This window comes from Vicia villosa, linkage group LG7 (genome assembly GCF_029867415.1).
Source record: "Vicia villosa cultivar HV-30 ecotype Madison, WI linkage group LG7, Vvil1.0, whole genome shotgun sequence".
Lineage (NCBI taxonomy): Eukaryota > Viridiplantae > Streptophyta > Magnoliopsida > Fabales > Fabaceae > Vicia > Vicia villosa.
In genome coordinates this window covers 88,405,332-88,419,326 of record NC_081186.1, presented here as the reverse complement: position 1 = coordinate 88,419,326, position 13,995 = coordinate 88,405,332, and the positions used below count along the sequence as shown (strand labels likewise).

General features: G+C 32.8%; 2 protein-coding genes across 2 annotated transcripts; one reads left to right on the top strand and one right to left on the bottom strand.

Annotated features, from left to right (window-relative positions):
- Positions 1–375: 375 nt before the first annotated feature.
- On the bottom strand, positions 376–690 carry LOC131619617 (uncharacterized). Its single transcript, XM_058890695.1, has one exon. The coding sequence runs from the start codon at positions 688–690 to the stop codon at positions 376–378; it is 315 nt and encodes a 104-aa protein (XP_058746678.1).
- An 8,447-nt stretch (positions 691–9,137) lies between these two features.
- On the top strand, positions 9,138–13,505 carry LOC131615646 (heterogeneous nuclear ribonucleoprotein 1). The gene is made up of 5 exons (XM_058886788.1): positions 9,138–9,413; positions 9,509–9,636; positions 9,878–10,104; positions 11,460–12,660; positions 12,965–13,505. The coding sequence occupies exons 3-5, from the start codon at positions 9,883–9,885 to the stop codon at positions 12,976–12,978; spliced, it is 1,437 nt and encodes a 478-aa protein (XP_058742771.1). The 5' UTR covers positions 9,138–9,413; positions 9,509–9,636; positions 9,878–9,882; the 3' UTR covers positions 12,979–13,505.
- Positions 13,506–13,995: the final 490 nt, after the last annotated feature.

Here is a 13,995-nt window from a genome sequence, read left to right as displayed (position 1 = left end):
ATCTTCATTGCTGAAAAAGCTCTTTCAACAGATGCTGTCGACACCGGCAATATCAAAGTCAACTCAATGAGCTTGTGCTATGAGATATCTAATACAATCTAAAGAACAAATCAAACAGATCTTATACAATTCTTCTGATTCCCTAGTTGCTTTAGCAAAGATACTTGTCACATTTTGTCTTTGATTATTATAATCGTCATAGTGTTTCATACATGAGTTGTGCTTACTATCATGACTACCAATATGATCTTTAAATCCTTTAGATGCATGCTTCCGATCTTTAAATCCGTCTTTGTTGAAGACTTCATAACCAAAGTGTTCGGCCCTCCCGGGCGGCTTAAAAAGAAAGCAATGGAAACAATAAGCTGCATCCTTCTATTCACTGTATTCAATCCATGTATAATTCTTATACCATGCTTTACAAAATGCTCTTGAAGACTTCCCAAATTGAGTACGAGGAAATCTTGCTAAATCTGGTTGCGTTGGACCCTTCAATATATATGTCCTTCTCACTTGGTCTTGAATATCCGGAGCATACTCATGAATTTGTTTCCTACATCCTGGATCACACACAATCTCATTTAGATTAAAGTCATTGGCCACATTAGGGGGTGTTTCTTCTACTTCGGCTTCCGGTTGCTTAACATTCACTCTTTCAATACTTGTTCTAGGAACCAAAAACCTCCTCATCCTCGAAATTTAATGATTCAAAAAAATAAACTATGAAACTAAATTGAAAGTAAAAATCGTATCTCATTGCTTCATTAAAATTATATTAATTCATTGAACAAAATTGAACAAAATTGAAATTAATTCGTTGAACAAAATTGAAATTAATTCATTGAATAAAATTAAACCTAAATTAACCTAATAAATCTTTTTTTAATAGTTTGAATTTTGAACCTATATTACTATACCTATATGCATATGCAGTATTGCCAGTACACAGAATAATAATAAAAATGTATTGTTTCATCACTTCATGTTTCTTAACTAGCTTATATTTCCGGTCCAAAAAAAACATAGCTTCTGTAGCATTAAAAAAAAGAAGTTCTGTATAGTAGCAAAAGGAACCTAACTACCTAAGTGTATATAAAAAAACTAGCTTCTATATTTCCAGCTTCTATATTGTTTCATCACTGACACTGTGTACAGTATAACTCCATTGTAGAAGAAGAAAAATTAAGAGAAAAAATAATTACCTTTTTAAAATTTTATTATAATTCTATATAATTAATTGGGTTGGGCCTGTTTGGACCATTAGGTATTCATGTATTTTAGTTTTTACACCCTTATTTTAAATAATTTTGCCCCTTATTTCGTCTAAAATTCTACTATTAAATTGGGGAAAATATAAAGAAAATAGGGGTTGAGCCCGGGCGCGTGCCCGGGCTCGCTGGGCTATAGAACCGCCACAGTATATATCCACGGAAAATTAAATGGATATTTAAATACTCGTTTATTAATGGATATGGATACGAGTTTAATGTTACCTGTGCCCGCAAATATCCATATTCGTTAATAAATTATAAAAATTACTTAGATATTATTAGTTTATTATACTCTATCTTAACAAAACAAACTAGTTTCCTCATATATATTTTTTGTTGAAGTTTTCTTTGAAGAAAACCTTTATATTCTATATAAAATTTATTGGCCAATTCATATTTAAGCTTCTTCTATACTACATACCTCACTTGAATAATTCTACCGTCCAACCAACCAATATTGCTCTTTTCCCATCCAATCAGTGTCATTCTTTCTACTCCTCTGTCGTCTGCTCTTCCACCATAACTCACAATCACAAAATCATTCTTTTTTTTTTTGTTAAAAATGAAATTTATAAGATATTATGCTTTGGTGAAAATGAAGGAAATTAATTTGATGAATTTTTGTTGTTAAAATAAGAGATATTTGTATGAATGTTTTGTGATAATAACGTCTTGTATCATAATCACAATATCCGCGGAATACCCATTTAGTAGATATCCACATGGATATGGAACAAACATGAATATCATATTTATCCAACGGGATTGACACAAATATCATACTATCCGTACCCATGAATATTCCTTTACATCCCTAAATATCCTAAATATGAGAGCGGTTGCATAAGATTTAAGGAGATAACCATTATTACTCTTAAAGACTATGCATTTACAACGGTAGGGCATGCATGATAGATTTTAATATCCATGAGTTCTTAAGTGATATAATTATTTTAAACGGTTTTTCACTTAAATAATATATAAAAAAAACTTATTCCTTTTCCGAGTCATCAGATCCTACGGTTTTAAACAATCATATAATATTTTAGTTTTATAAAATTTGTTATATAATTTTGGTTGCAATATGATGTTCTTTAATACACAGAATTATCCTTAAAAAACAATACTATCTATTTTCTATATTGTTCACTCAATAGATATTTTTGGAACTAAGAGCATCATATTAGAATTCTTTCTCATGTAGTTGCATCTTATGGATACACTTTTTGAGCATCTCATTCCTCTCTTAAACCCTTACAATTTCTTTTAAAAAGAACACTCTCTTAATTTTAGCCACTTCCCCGAGATTCATCAATTCTTAAAACTATTTGAATTTTTGTTACTAAATTCATAGGATAAAACCCATGACATATGAACAAGTTGCTTTACCAAGATCACAATTTATGTATAATTTTCATTTTATATTCTTTAAATAAAACTTTGTTCTTTTTTAATTTTATTCATTTTTAATTATATATATATTTAGAAAATTCACATTAATTTCTCTAATTCCGTTATTCTAATTCTAATAAATATAACGGAAATTTAAAACCATATAGCGTTACTTAGATCAATACATTCATTACATTCAAGTAAGGTTCCAGAAGAAATATCCAACTCATTTTCTATATATATAAATATATAATATAATTAAAAAATATTACTTTCTTTAAATAACAATTTTTTATTTATATAAAATATAAAATATAATATTATACAAATAAATACATTGAACATAAGGTAAAAAAATCTAATGCTTGAAAAAAAATACATCACTTGCAAACAAAATATTTTTTATCTTAATAATATTATTTTTTGGTGGAAATCGATTATCCTTTGCACGCAGTAAAGAATAATTCTTCAAGTCGAATAAGACCACATCTAACACTATTGTGGTGTTCAGGGTTTGGATCATCTTAATAATAATTTTGATCAAAGAATATTTATAAACATTTATTCTTGTCTTAAAATAAAATATTTTTTCTTTCCAATTTTTGTGTTTTACTACAAAAAATTTGTAAGAAAAGAAAATGATATCATGTTCACTATAAAATCATTCACCTCTCTCTCTCTCTCTCTCTCTCTCTCTCTCTCTCTCTCTCTCTCTCTCTCTCTCTCTCTCTCTCTCTCTCTCTCTCTCTCTCTCTCTCTCTCTCTCTCTCTCTCTCTCTCTCTCTCTCTCTCTCTCTCTCTCTCTCTCTTCTTATAACACATTGGGATGAGTTTTCTCTTATCTCTCTCAACCTCCTCAATACAATAATCCTTAGACGTCCATTTTCCAGTCAACCAGTAAACTCTTGGCAAGAACATTATCAGAATCACCTTCTTGATTAGACCAAGAATTAGAAAACCTATAGAGTTGTTCTTGAGATAAGTAGAGAATTTTGCTCTACACAGATCCAAGGTCTTCACACCCATATACATGAATGTTCTGACATTGATTGATCTATACTCCAGTTCCAGTATTTTCTTAAGTATAACAAGCTTGTTGAAGTAAACACAGATGTCCTAGACATTTTGACCTATTTCTTCAACACCTGGTTAATTTTCCTTTCAAGGAACACATTAGAAATAAGAAACCCTTCATTAGAGACCAGGGCATAAGATCCCAAACGTTGGAAACAACCAAAATTGATCTTGTTGATCTTCAATAATTTGTCACTTTCATGTCAAACCTCTGGAGTAGAGACCAGAGTATTTTCTTCTTGATCATCTTTTCTTTTGAACTCTTTTCTCCCAAATACACTTTGATGTGCTTTTATGAGTGGACTTGAGAAACTCCCAAGTATCTTGGGCCACAACACAAGTGATGTAGAGTTCTCACCAATTCCATAGATACTGAAGTTGATGATATCAAAGTGATAAAGATCCAACTCAAATATTTACCTTTCATCTCTTCAACACCAGGATTCTCCTATCGTGATAATTCTTCAAGATCTATTGTCCATAGATGGCTGGGATGATAATACTTCATCCTTCCAACAAGAATAGTAGTATCTAAAAAATACTCCTGAAGCTCACCCAATGGATCAGGGTGCCTGCTCTGATACCAATTGAAATTTCTGGTACAGGAAAAACATGTTAATACCGATGTCTTTACTTCATAATAATTTCAAGACAGATGTTACGACATTTGTCTCCAAATTGAACAGATTCATCAAGCTATGTTTGATACTGAAATAAAAATTGAAAAATGATAAATAACACATAGAAATGTTAACCCATTTCAGTGCAACAACACCTAATCTAGGGGCTATTAAGCCAGGAAGGAAATCTACTATCAATATTATTAGTTCAAAGCCTAAATAGTTTCAGTTTTTAACTTCTCGTCGAATCATTACCTAATGTAACTTCTGCCTAGAAGTTGACATCCAGACCTGGGAAATCGCCATCCCACAACCTAAATCACCTCAGCGATATCTGGCTGCCCCAATTTCTATGACTGTATCAAGAAACAACTCAACAAGAAAATCACACTTCCAATACAAAAACTCAACTCTTTTTCTTAAAAGCTTCAAGAGTGAGAATCAAAACTCAACTCATTACCTAAAGGCTTCTGAGTGAGAGCAAAATTTCTACCAAAAGTATCAGAAGATACAAGGGTGACAAACACCTACACGAGAGACTCGTAAACCTGCAACTCTAAGCTTCCCCTAATTTACAAAATCGTGAAAATTTAGTTTTACATTAGGTCAGATCTTCTCTTTAAATACACCTTTGCAGTCCATGGACTTCGAATTCTGTATCAAGATGTTTCTTGATCCACAAGCTGATTGATGTACCAAGTGTGTAGATAAATCTCCTTAAATCTTGGAACGCAATATCAAGTTTCCTAAATTGTCTTAACATCCAATTTTGGTAACTTGTATACAGTTGGACATACAAAATTTGTTCCAGATTAAATCTTCTTGACCTGTGAAATATACCGATATATATCCAAAGTAAATATCACAGAGTCAAATTAAATCTGTCAAGCTTTAAAACTGTGCTAATGTTCTGGTATGACATGTCACAACATTTGTTAGGACATCTTTCCTGAGCAACGTGTTAGAACATCTTCCTTGACATCTTTGCAGTAAACCATGTTTTAGCAAAATTATGCCAATCCTAAAACCATGGTACTAACATGCTTAATCCAACTAGAAAGAGACTTTTTTGCTCAAACGTGTAGGCGAGATACTTCTTTGCTTAAATTACTTGTTCAGGAATTTATACTCAAGCTTTCAAGCAAAAGACTTCTTGCTCAATCCTTCAAATCGAGACTTCCTGCCTAATCAACATGTTCAAGACTTCTGCTCAATAAACCGGATCGAGACTTCCTTGCCTATACCAACTTCCCAGGACTTCTTCTTAATCTCCTGATCGAGACTTCCTTGTGTATACCAACTATCTAGGACTTCTGCTAAAGTCCTCAGACAATAAACTTCCTTTTCTAAACCTTAGTTTAGGACTTCATGCTCAAGGATGAAAGCTAGAGACTCTGTATTCTCTTATCAAGAGACTTTGTTATTAACATTTGTGTTAGATTGTGTGCTTCCTAGTTAAGCATAGTCACAACGATTTTACACTTGGAGCATGATATAAGTTGAGTATATCCCAAGTGTATAAGAATGAATTCATCATTCTTTTTATCTTCTTCTTATGCACATATGATCTCCATTTGTTGTGCCTTGCTGTTTTGTTAATCTGTAGATCGTATTCACATGTTCTTTTATTTGATTCTCGTAGTCAATGTGAATATATCTTGTTGTGCTCTCTTAACACACAATAAACTTTCTGATTAGATTTCTTCTTCTTTTGTGTGTTACTCTAAATTATGTTCTCTGTCTGACACAATTTGTCTCTTAACTCTGATGGTGTGTTCTGGTATCACATTCTTGTGTACACAGTATTACACATGCATAACTTCTTCTTCAAATTTTTTCTCCATTTATAGAATCTGGAAATAGACCTGTTGAAGCTTGAAATCACTTATAATACAAGTAGTTGTTGAAGGTTGAATCTACTCATAGTTTAAGTAGCCGTTGAAGGTTTACACTATCAAAGTACAAGTAGCAGTTGGAAGTCTTTTGCTAGAACACATAAAGTGAAGTATAAGCATAAGTAGAATAAAGACGTTGAGAAGAGCAGAGTAGAGTCAACAAAATAGTCAAAGAGATGGGATCCTGACAATCTTACTTTCTTGAATAGACATAAAGTACACGTACGTTGCCACAAGATCCTTTTAAGATAACTTCTGACTAGAGACTTCTTGTAGACGTTTGTTGAAGCTTGAGTATAGTTATAATTATCTCCCATACCCAACTTTCTGATTCAGAGGCTTCTTATAGAGTTAGTTAAAGCTTAATCATAAGTTAAAGCATGTCTTAAGAACCTAGTTAGAGTGATACTACATAATCTTTGAGCTCACAGGTTCTGAGCTTGTCTTTATCAGAGTCTTGATCAGAACTAGTCTGGATGAATGCATTTTAGAGTTGTTGACTTGATATAGACAATAATTCTTTGAAGCAGAGACTTCAGAACCTTTGATGAAGCTTATTCAGAGGTTGTAGAATCATTTCCTATGACAACGCGAGATTGCTTCAAATGACCTCACTATTCAGATATTGCTGGTCTTTAGATTTTTAAATAAGTTTTAGCACAACATCTGAGAGACATGAGTCTGAGTTCTCCAGAGCATGAAAGCTTGGTTATGATCCTTCTGATTCATAACAACCTTGCATCTTTCTTGATGATCCTTTCAGGTGTTTAACTTGATTTATATCAAGGATAATGTCTTTTGATTTTGTACACTTGAAGAACCATTAGTAAAACCCTATTGTTTTTTAAATACTTTGTTATCATCAAAACCTTTTAAGAGTTTGAACAAATCATGTTCCAACAGTCCTAACATGTATCCTAGTATCTCAAAATGTTCTAATGAAAACTAGGGTATTATATTATTCAGTACTATTGTTATGACATTAAAAGTGATGTAACCATCGTGTGAGAGCATTCCCTCTAATGACAATGCATCAACTATCATTTTCTCATCTACTGGCGTGCACCATTTTTTGAAGTATTTTTCTATGCTAAGCATCCACTGATATTCATTGATTTCGTGATTAAACTCGAGAATTACCATATTTAAAATTGATTAAGCAGGTATGAGATCAAAGTTGAAAACACCAATGTAATGATTCAACAATCTATTACAGGTAACTAAGCAACATATTTTATAGTATTTAATTTCTCACTAAATTGATTGTATCAAATAATTAAAAATAAAAATAAGGAAATTCCATAAGAACAAGGTAAGATAGAAGAGAAATTGAAGGATAAAAAAATGATAAAAGGAAATGTGAAGAAGAACTATTAGAGGGAGGGAATCAAACTTTCAATTACATATTCAATACCTTCTTTCTATGCATTTCTTTTCTTATGTATGCGTTCTTCACTCTTTGATGTACACATTTCCTCCGATCATTACCCATACGCCTTTATAGTTATAACATGATGCCCTTATTTGCTAATATAATTTTCTCTACTAGGATCATTACATGTTCTTTGCATTTGGTGTTCATGTATAAATGATTATCATTAAAGAGTTAAGGTTTGACTTTGTGTCCTTCAATTCACGAGAACATTGTAGATGCTTATGTTACTAACTAGTATTATTGATTTTCTTAGTTAGTTTGTTGAACTTTATTAAACTACTATGAAATTATAATAATTTGACATAGTTTTAAACATATCATACTATTATTTATATGAATTTAGTTTTTGAAGATTATGAATTATGGTGTTTTGTTTGATTTTTTAAACAATCATACAATGTTTTAGTTTTATAAAGTTTGTTATATAATTTTGGTTGCAATATGATGTTCTTTAATACACAATATTATCCTTAAAAAAACAATACTATCTATTTTCTATATTGTTCACTCAATAGATATTTTTGGAACTAAGAGCATCACATTAGAATTCTTTCTCATGTAGTTGCATCTTATATATGGACCACCTTTTTGAGCATCTCATTCCTCTCTTAAACCCTTACAATTTCTTTTAAAAAGAACACTCTCTCAAGTTTAGTCACTTCCCTCAAGTTTCATCAATTCTTAAAACTATTTGAAGAAGTCTTTTGTCACCAAATTCATAGGATAAAACCCATGACATATGAACAAGTTGCTTTACCAAGACCACAATTTATGTGTGTAATTTTCATTTTATATTCTTTAAACAAAACATTTTTTTAAAAATTTTATTCACTTTTAATTATTTATATTTAGAAAATTCACATTAATTTCTCTAATTCCGTTATTCCAATTCTAATAAATATAACGGAAATTTAAAACCTGAACGTAACTTAGTTCAGTTCATTCGTTACATTCAAGTAAGGTTCCGGAAGAACTATCCAACTCATTTTCTATATATAAAAATATATAATATAATAAAAAATATTACTTTCTTAAAATAACAACTTTTTATTTATATAAAATAAAAAATATTATATTTTACAAACAAATACATTGCACATAAGCTAAAAAAAAACCTAATTTTTGAAAAAATACATCACTTGCGAACAAAATATTTTCTTATCTTGATAATATAATTTTTGATGAAAGTCGATCATCCTCTACACGCAACGATAAAAACTAATTCTTCAAATCGAATAAAACTACATCTAACACTATTGCGTGTTCCGAGTTTGGATCGTCTTAATAATATTTTTGATCAAAGAATAAATATTTCTTGTAAACATTTTTTCTTGTCTTAAAGATAAAAATATATTTTCTTTCCAATTTTGTATTTTACTACAAAAAAATTGTAAGAAAAGAAAATGATATGATGTTGTTGAGTATAAAATCATTCACCTCTCATCTCGCAGTCTCTTTCTCTCTCTCTTCCTATAAAACATTGGGATGAGTTTTCTCCTATCTCTCTCTACCTCCTCATAGTTTTGTTTTTGTACATAACACCAATCGATTTCATAACTCAATTTGCATTTTGATTTGATTCATAATCTAAATTAACAACAATTGGAAAAAAGAAGAAGAAAAGGGTGGGGAGGCATACCCAGATAATGAACCTGCCCTCTGTTCTTAATCTCATTGTGCCTCCCCTCAGATCTTAAGATTTTATCATCTGGGTCGTCTTCAATCGGTGGGTTTCTGCCAAATCTAGATTCAAGTTTTCATCTTTCTTCAATTGCCTGGATCTATCTATCTATCTCTGATTATTCTACTTTTTTTTTTCAGGATTGTTTTGTTCTTGCTTGGATTCATTGCTTGTTGTTTATCAAGGATCTGATTGTGCGTAATTGAATCCAGCAATATCTATAATTGCATCTATCTTATTACAGTTTTCGAGTTTGTCATCATCAAAGGTATTCTATTGTATTTATTTAAACCATTTGATGAATAATAATTCTGGAAGTTTTGATTTTTTGAAATTTGATATTGGCTATAGATGTGTGTAAGGAATTTGATTGGATTGGATCGGATAGAATTCTGTTTTGTTGATTGATGGTTTATAGGTTTGGATGTGATGCTGTTGATGCTACTTGCATTTGTGTTTTTTCTTAGCTTGTTGGATGATTGAAGTGTTTTCTTTTGCTTTGTGTGTAGATAAAATGCAATCAGATAGTGGCAAGTTATTTATCGGTGGAATATCGTGGGACACCAACGAAGAGCGACTCAGGGAGTATTTTAGTACTTATGGGGAGGTTAAGGAAGCTGTGATCATGAAGGATCGGACAACTGGGAGAGCACGTGGATTTGGTTTTGTTGTTTTCATTGATCCGGCTGTTGCAGATATTGTTATTCAGGAGAAGCACAACATCGATGGAAGGATGGTAATTTCTTGTCATGTCTACTCTTTTAAGTCTATGGATCGCATTTGGCATGATATTTATGTTGTCCTTTTGAATTATATGTCATTATGATTAGAATTATCACTTCCCATATAGCTGTTTATGAATAAGGTTTTAAATAACGGTCGTGAAAGCTTTCGCGGTTTGGGTTGGTACAAGTGTTGCAACACTGATTGCGTTTGCCGCGGTGTGAATTAACCGCCTTTTGATACCGTATTCTCCCGAACGATTCGTCTTTAACTGAAACTTATTAACCACTTGGGCCCGATCATATATCTGTTTATGATATTGAATTGTACATTGATTTGGCCGATCTGTTTTTGTTTTATGACTTTATTAGCTACATTTTAAAATTGACCAAGAGGGAGTAATTTTTTCCCATATACGTTGTGCTTTAATGTTATCTCCATTTGTCGCAGCCGTTTTTCGCGGTAACGAACTGTTTTTTAAAATCTTGTTCATGACATTGAATTGAATTGTTCCAGCTAGGATTCGAACTTGGGTTCTCCCAATCGATTCTTCTTTAAGAGAAACTCATTAACAACTTGGGCCCAATCATATAGTTGTTTATGATATTGAATCATACTTTGATTTGGCCGATTTGTTTTTGTTTTATGACTTTATTAGCTACATTTTAAAATTGTCCAAGAGGGAGTAATTTTTTCCCATATACGCTGTTCTCTTATGTTATCGCCTTTTGTCGCAGCTGTTTTTCGCGGTAACGGACTTTTCGCGGTAACTGACTATTTTTTAAAACCTTGTTTATGATACTGAATTGAATTGTTCCAGCTAGGATTCGAACTTGGGTTCTCCCAAACGATCATATAGTTGTTTATGATATTGAGTCGATTTGTTTTTTATGACTTTATAAGCTACATTTTAAAATTGTCCAAGAGGGAGTAATTTTTTTTCCATATACGTTGTTCTCTAATGTTATGTCCTTTTGTCGCAACTGTTTTCGCTGTAATGAGCCGTTTTTAATACCTTGTTAATGATAATGAATTTAATTGTACTTGCTAGGATTCGAACTTGGGTTCTCCCAAACGATCATCTTTAATAGAAACTCATTAACCACTTGGGCCGAATCATATAGTTGTTTATGATATCGAATTGTACTTTGATTTGGCGGATATGTTTTTGTTTTATGATTTCTTAGCTACATATTAAGATGGACCACGAGAAATTAATTTTTTACCATATACTTTATTCTCTAATGTTACCTCCTTTTATTTTTCATTATTATTTTCTCTTCTAAACATCCGATGTAAATGTTTGTATTTCTTTGATCTTTTTTTCCCTTTGTGACTAATAGTCGATACTCTTGCATCTTTTGTTAGGTTGAGGCGAAGAAAGCTGTTCCTAGAGATGATCAAAACGTACTGAGTAGAACCAGTGGCAGCATCCAAGGTTCTCCCGGTCAAGGTCGCACGAGAAAGATATTTGTTGGAGGCTTAGCTTCTACAGTGACAGAGAGTGACTTCAAGAAGTACTTTGATCAGTTTGGGACTATAACAGATGTTGTAGTAATGTACGATCACAACACTCAGAGGCCAAGAGGATTTGGGTTTATCACATACGATTCTGAAGAAGCTGTTGACCAGGTCCTACTTAAGACATTTCATGAATTGAACGGTAAAATGGTTGAGGTCAAGCGAGCAGTTCCTAAGGAGTTATCGCCTGGACCTACCCGCTCACCTCTCAGCGGATACAACTATGGTCTGAGTAGGGTTAATAGTTTCTTGAATGGCTTCAGTCAGGGGTATAGTCCGAGTGCTGTCGGAGGCTATGGACTTCAGATGGACGGTAGGTTCAGTCCGGTTGCTAGTGCTAGGAATGCATTTGCACCATTTGGCTCTGGTTATGGAATGGGTATGAATTTTGAGCCTGGTTTGAGTCCTGGATTTCGAGGGAATGCAAATTTCAATGGCAATCTTAGCTATGGGCGGGGCTTGAATCCGTACTTTATCGGAAACTCCAATAGGTTTGGCAATCCTGTTGGATATGAAAGTGGTAACGGAGGAAATAATTCTTTCTTCAGTTCCGTGACTCGGAATTTGTGGGGAAATGGAAGCCTTAACTACGGGACAAATTCTGCGAATTCCAATGCATACATTGGATCGGGAAGTGGAAATGTTGGAGGAAATGCATTTGGCAATACTGGAGTCAACTGGGGTTCTTCGCCGATATCTGGACACGGGGGAGGGAACAATGTGTCACCGGGTAGTGGCAACCTCGGATACGGAGGTGGCAACAACGGTTACGGATTGGGGACTGAAGGGTATGGAAGAAGCAGCGGTTCCTCTCTTGCACCAACATCTTCATACTCTACATCAAATGGTGGTGTTGATGGTTCTTTTGGTGATTTTTACAGCAATAGTTCGGTCTACGGGGACTCCACATGGCGATCTGCAAATTCTGAGCGAGATGGACCTGGCCCCTTCGGTTATGGACTCGGTGGTGCAGCTTCAGATGTTTCTGTCAAGACTTCTCCTGGTTATGTTGGTGGTTATACTGTTAATAAAAGGCAGCCAAATAGGGGTAAGACCGACATTCATTACTCATACTTATCTCAACTTCTTAGTCAATCAATTTAACTATTTCTACAAACCTAAAATAACTCGAGAAAACGTATAATTGTTACAATTTTGTTTGGATCTTTTTTGCAATAAAATATCAGACTCATTTAGTTTCGGTTGTTTTTTTCTCTTTGGTATTGTGGAAAACTTGTTATTGGGATTATAGTGTTAGGATTGATGCAATTGACTTGTAATATATGTTTTTATCTATTCATAATTAGTTGCCTTGTTTTGTCAATGCTGATAAACGTTTGTTTTTGTATCAGGAATTACTACATAGGATGACACGAACTTGTAGGCGAAGATAATCCAGTGAAGCAGGTGAATTGCGAAATTTTCACACCACTGTTGTTACTATATTTCGGTTTTTAAGACATAAGATGTTTGGTTTATCTAGAGCTAACTGAAGTGCCTGTTTTGAGGATTCAGATATAGAGATAGAGGTTACAAGGGAATGTTACGGCTTGAGTTTTTTGAGTTATTATTATTATTTAGGTTTTGGGTTTTTGGGATTTGAGTGAGATGTAAAATCTTATTGCGGGATGATATAGAGGAAGTGTATCATGCATGAGGAAGCAATATAAAAAACATGAAAAACTTTTCTTTTCTTTTCGGGTAGTTTTTTGCATGTAATGTCCTGCAAAGTTGTTCGTTCTACTCAGAAATTGTTTGTTCCTTCAACCTTTTGGTTTGATTTTAGCATATTGTATCAGAGGATTTTGTTGATTTACTAGTGTGATACATTGATGGGATACCCTTATCGGTCCGTGAATAAGTTACCAATATATTTTGATTAATTTTTTTGAATGCGAATATTTTAGGCTACATATTCAAACTTAACAGTTTATGATGATTTGCACTATGCTCAATGTTTGCAAAGTCATAGGTGAAATCTAGAACTAAGTTCATTCTTATTTAACTAAATTGTTTACATAGATTAGAATAGCACCAACACCGCTGGAAAAAGGTGTGTCTGTGTCTGAAACTTGACACGGACACTTGTGATTATGTTTAATTTATTTATTTTTTCAAATTATTACCAGTGTCAATGTCTGTGTTGTGTTTTTGGTGTATGTGCTTTATAGGATCTTAGTAGTCAACATGTTTGGTGGCTTATTGTGTTTTGGTTTAAGAATAGTTTGGTGTTGGTTTTCATTCAAAATGCTTGGAAAAGCAGAAAGTAGATATTCTCTGAAATCTGATAGATATCCTTAATATTTCTAGTACTTTATAATATTTTACTAAATTGAGATTAACATGTATGCTGAATAGTTAGATTATATTCTAATTGCTCAAG

Excerpts from the sequence above, each read along its gene's own strand:
- LOC131615646 (XM_058886788.1), top strand. The coding sequence starts at position 9,883 with ATGCAATCAGATAGTGGCAAGTTATTTATCGGTGGAATATCGTGGGAC. Across the intron at positions 10,105-11,459 it reads ACAACATCGATGGAAGGATG|GTTGAGGCGAAGAAAGCTGT; the intron begins GTAATTTCTTGT and ends ATCTTTTGTTAG.
- LOC131619617 (XM_058890695.1), bottom strand. The coding sequence starts at position 690 with ATGAGGAGGTTTTTGGTTCCTAGAACAAGTATTGAAAGAGTGAATGTT.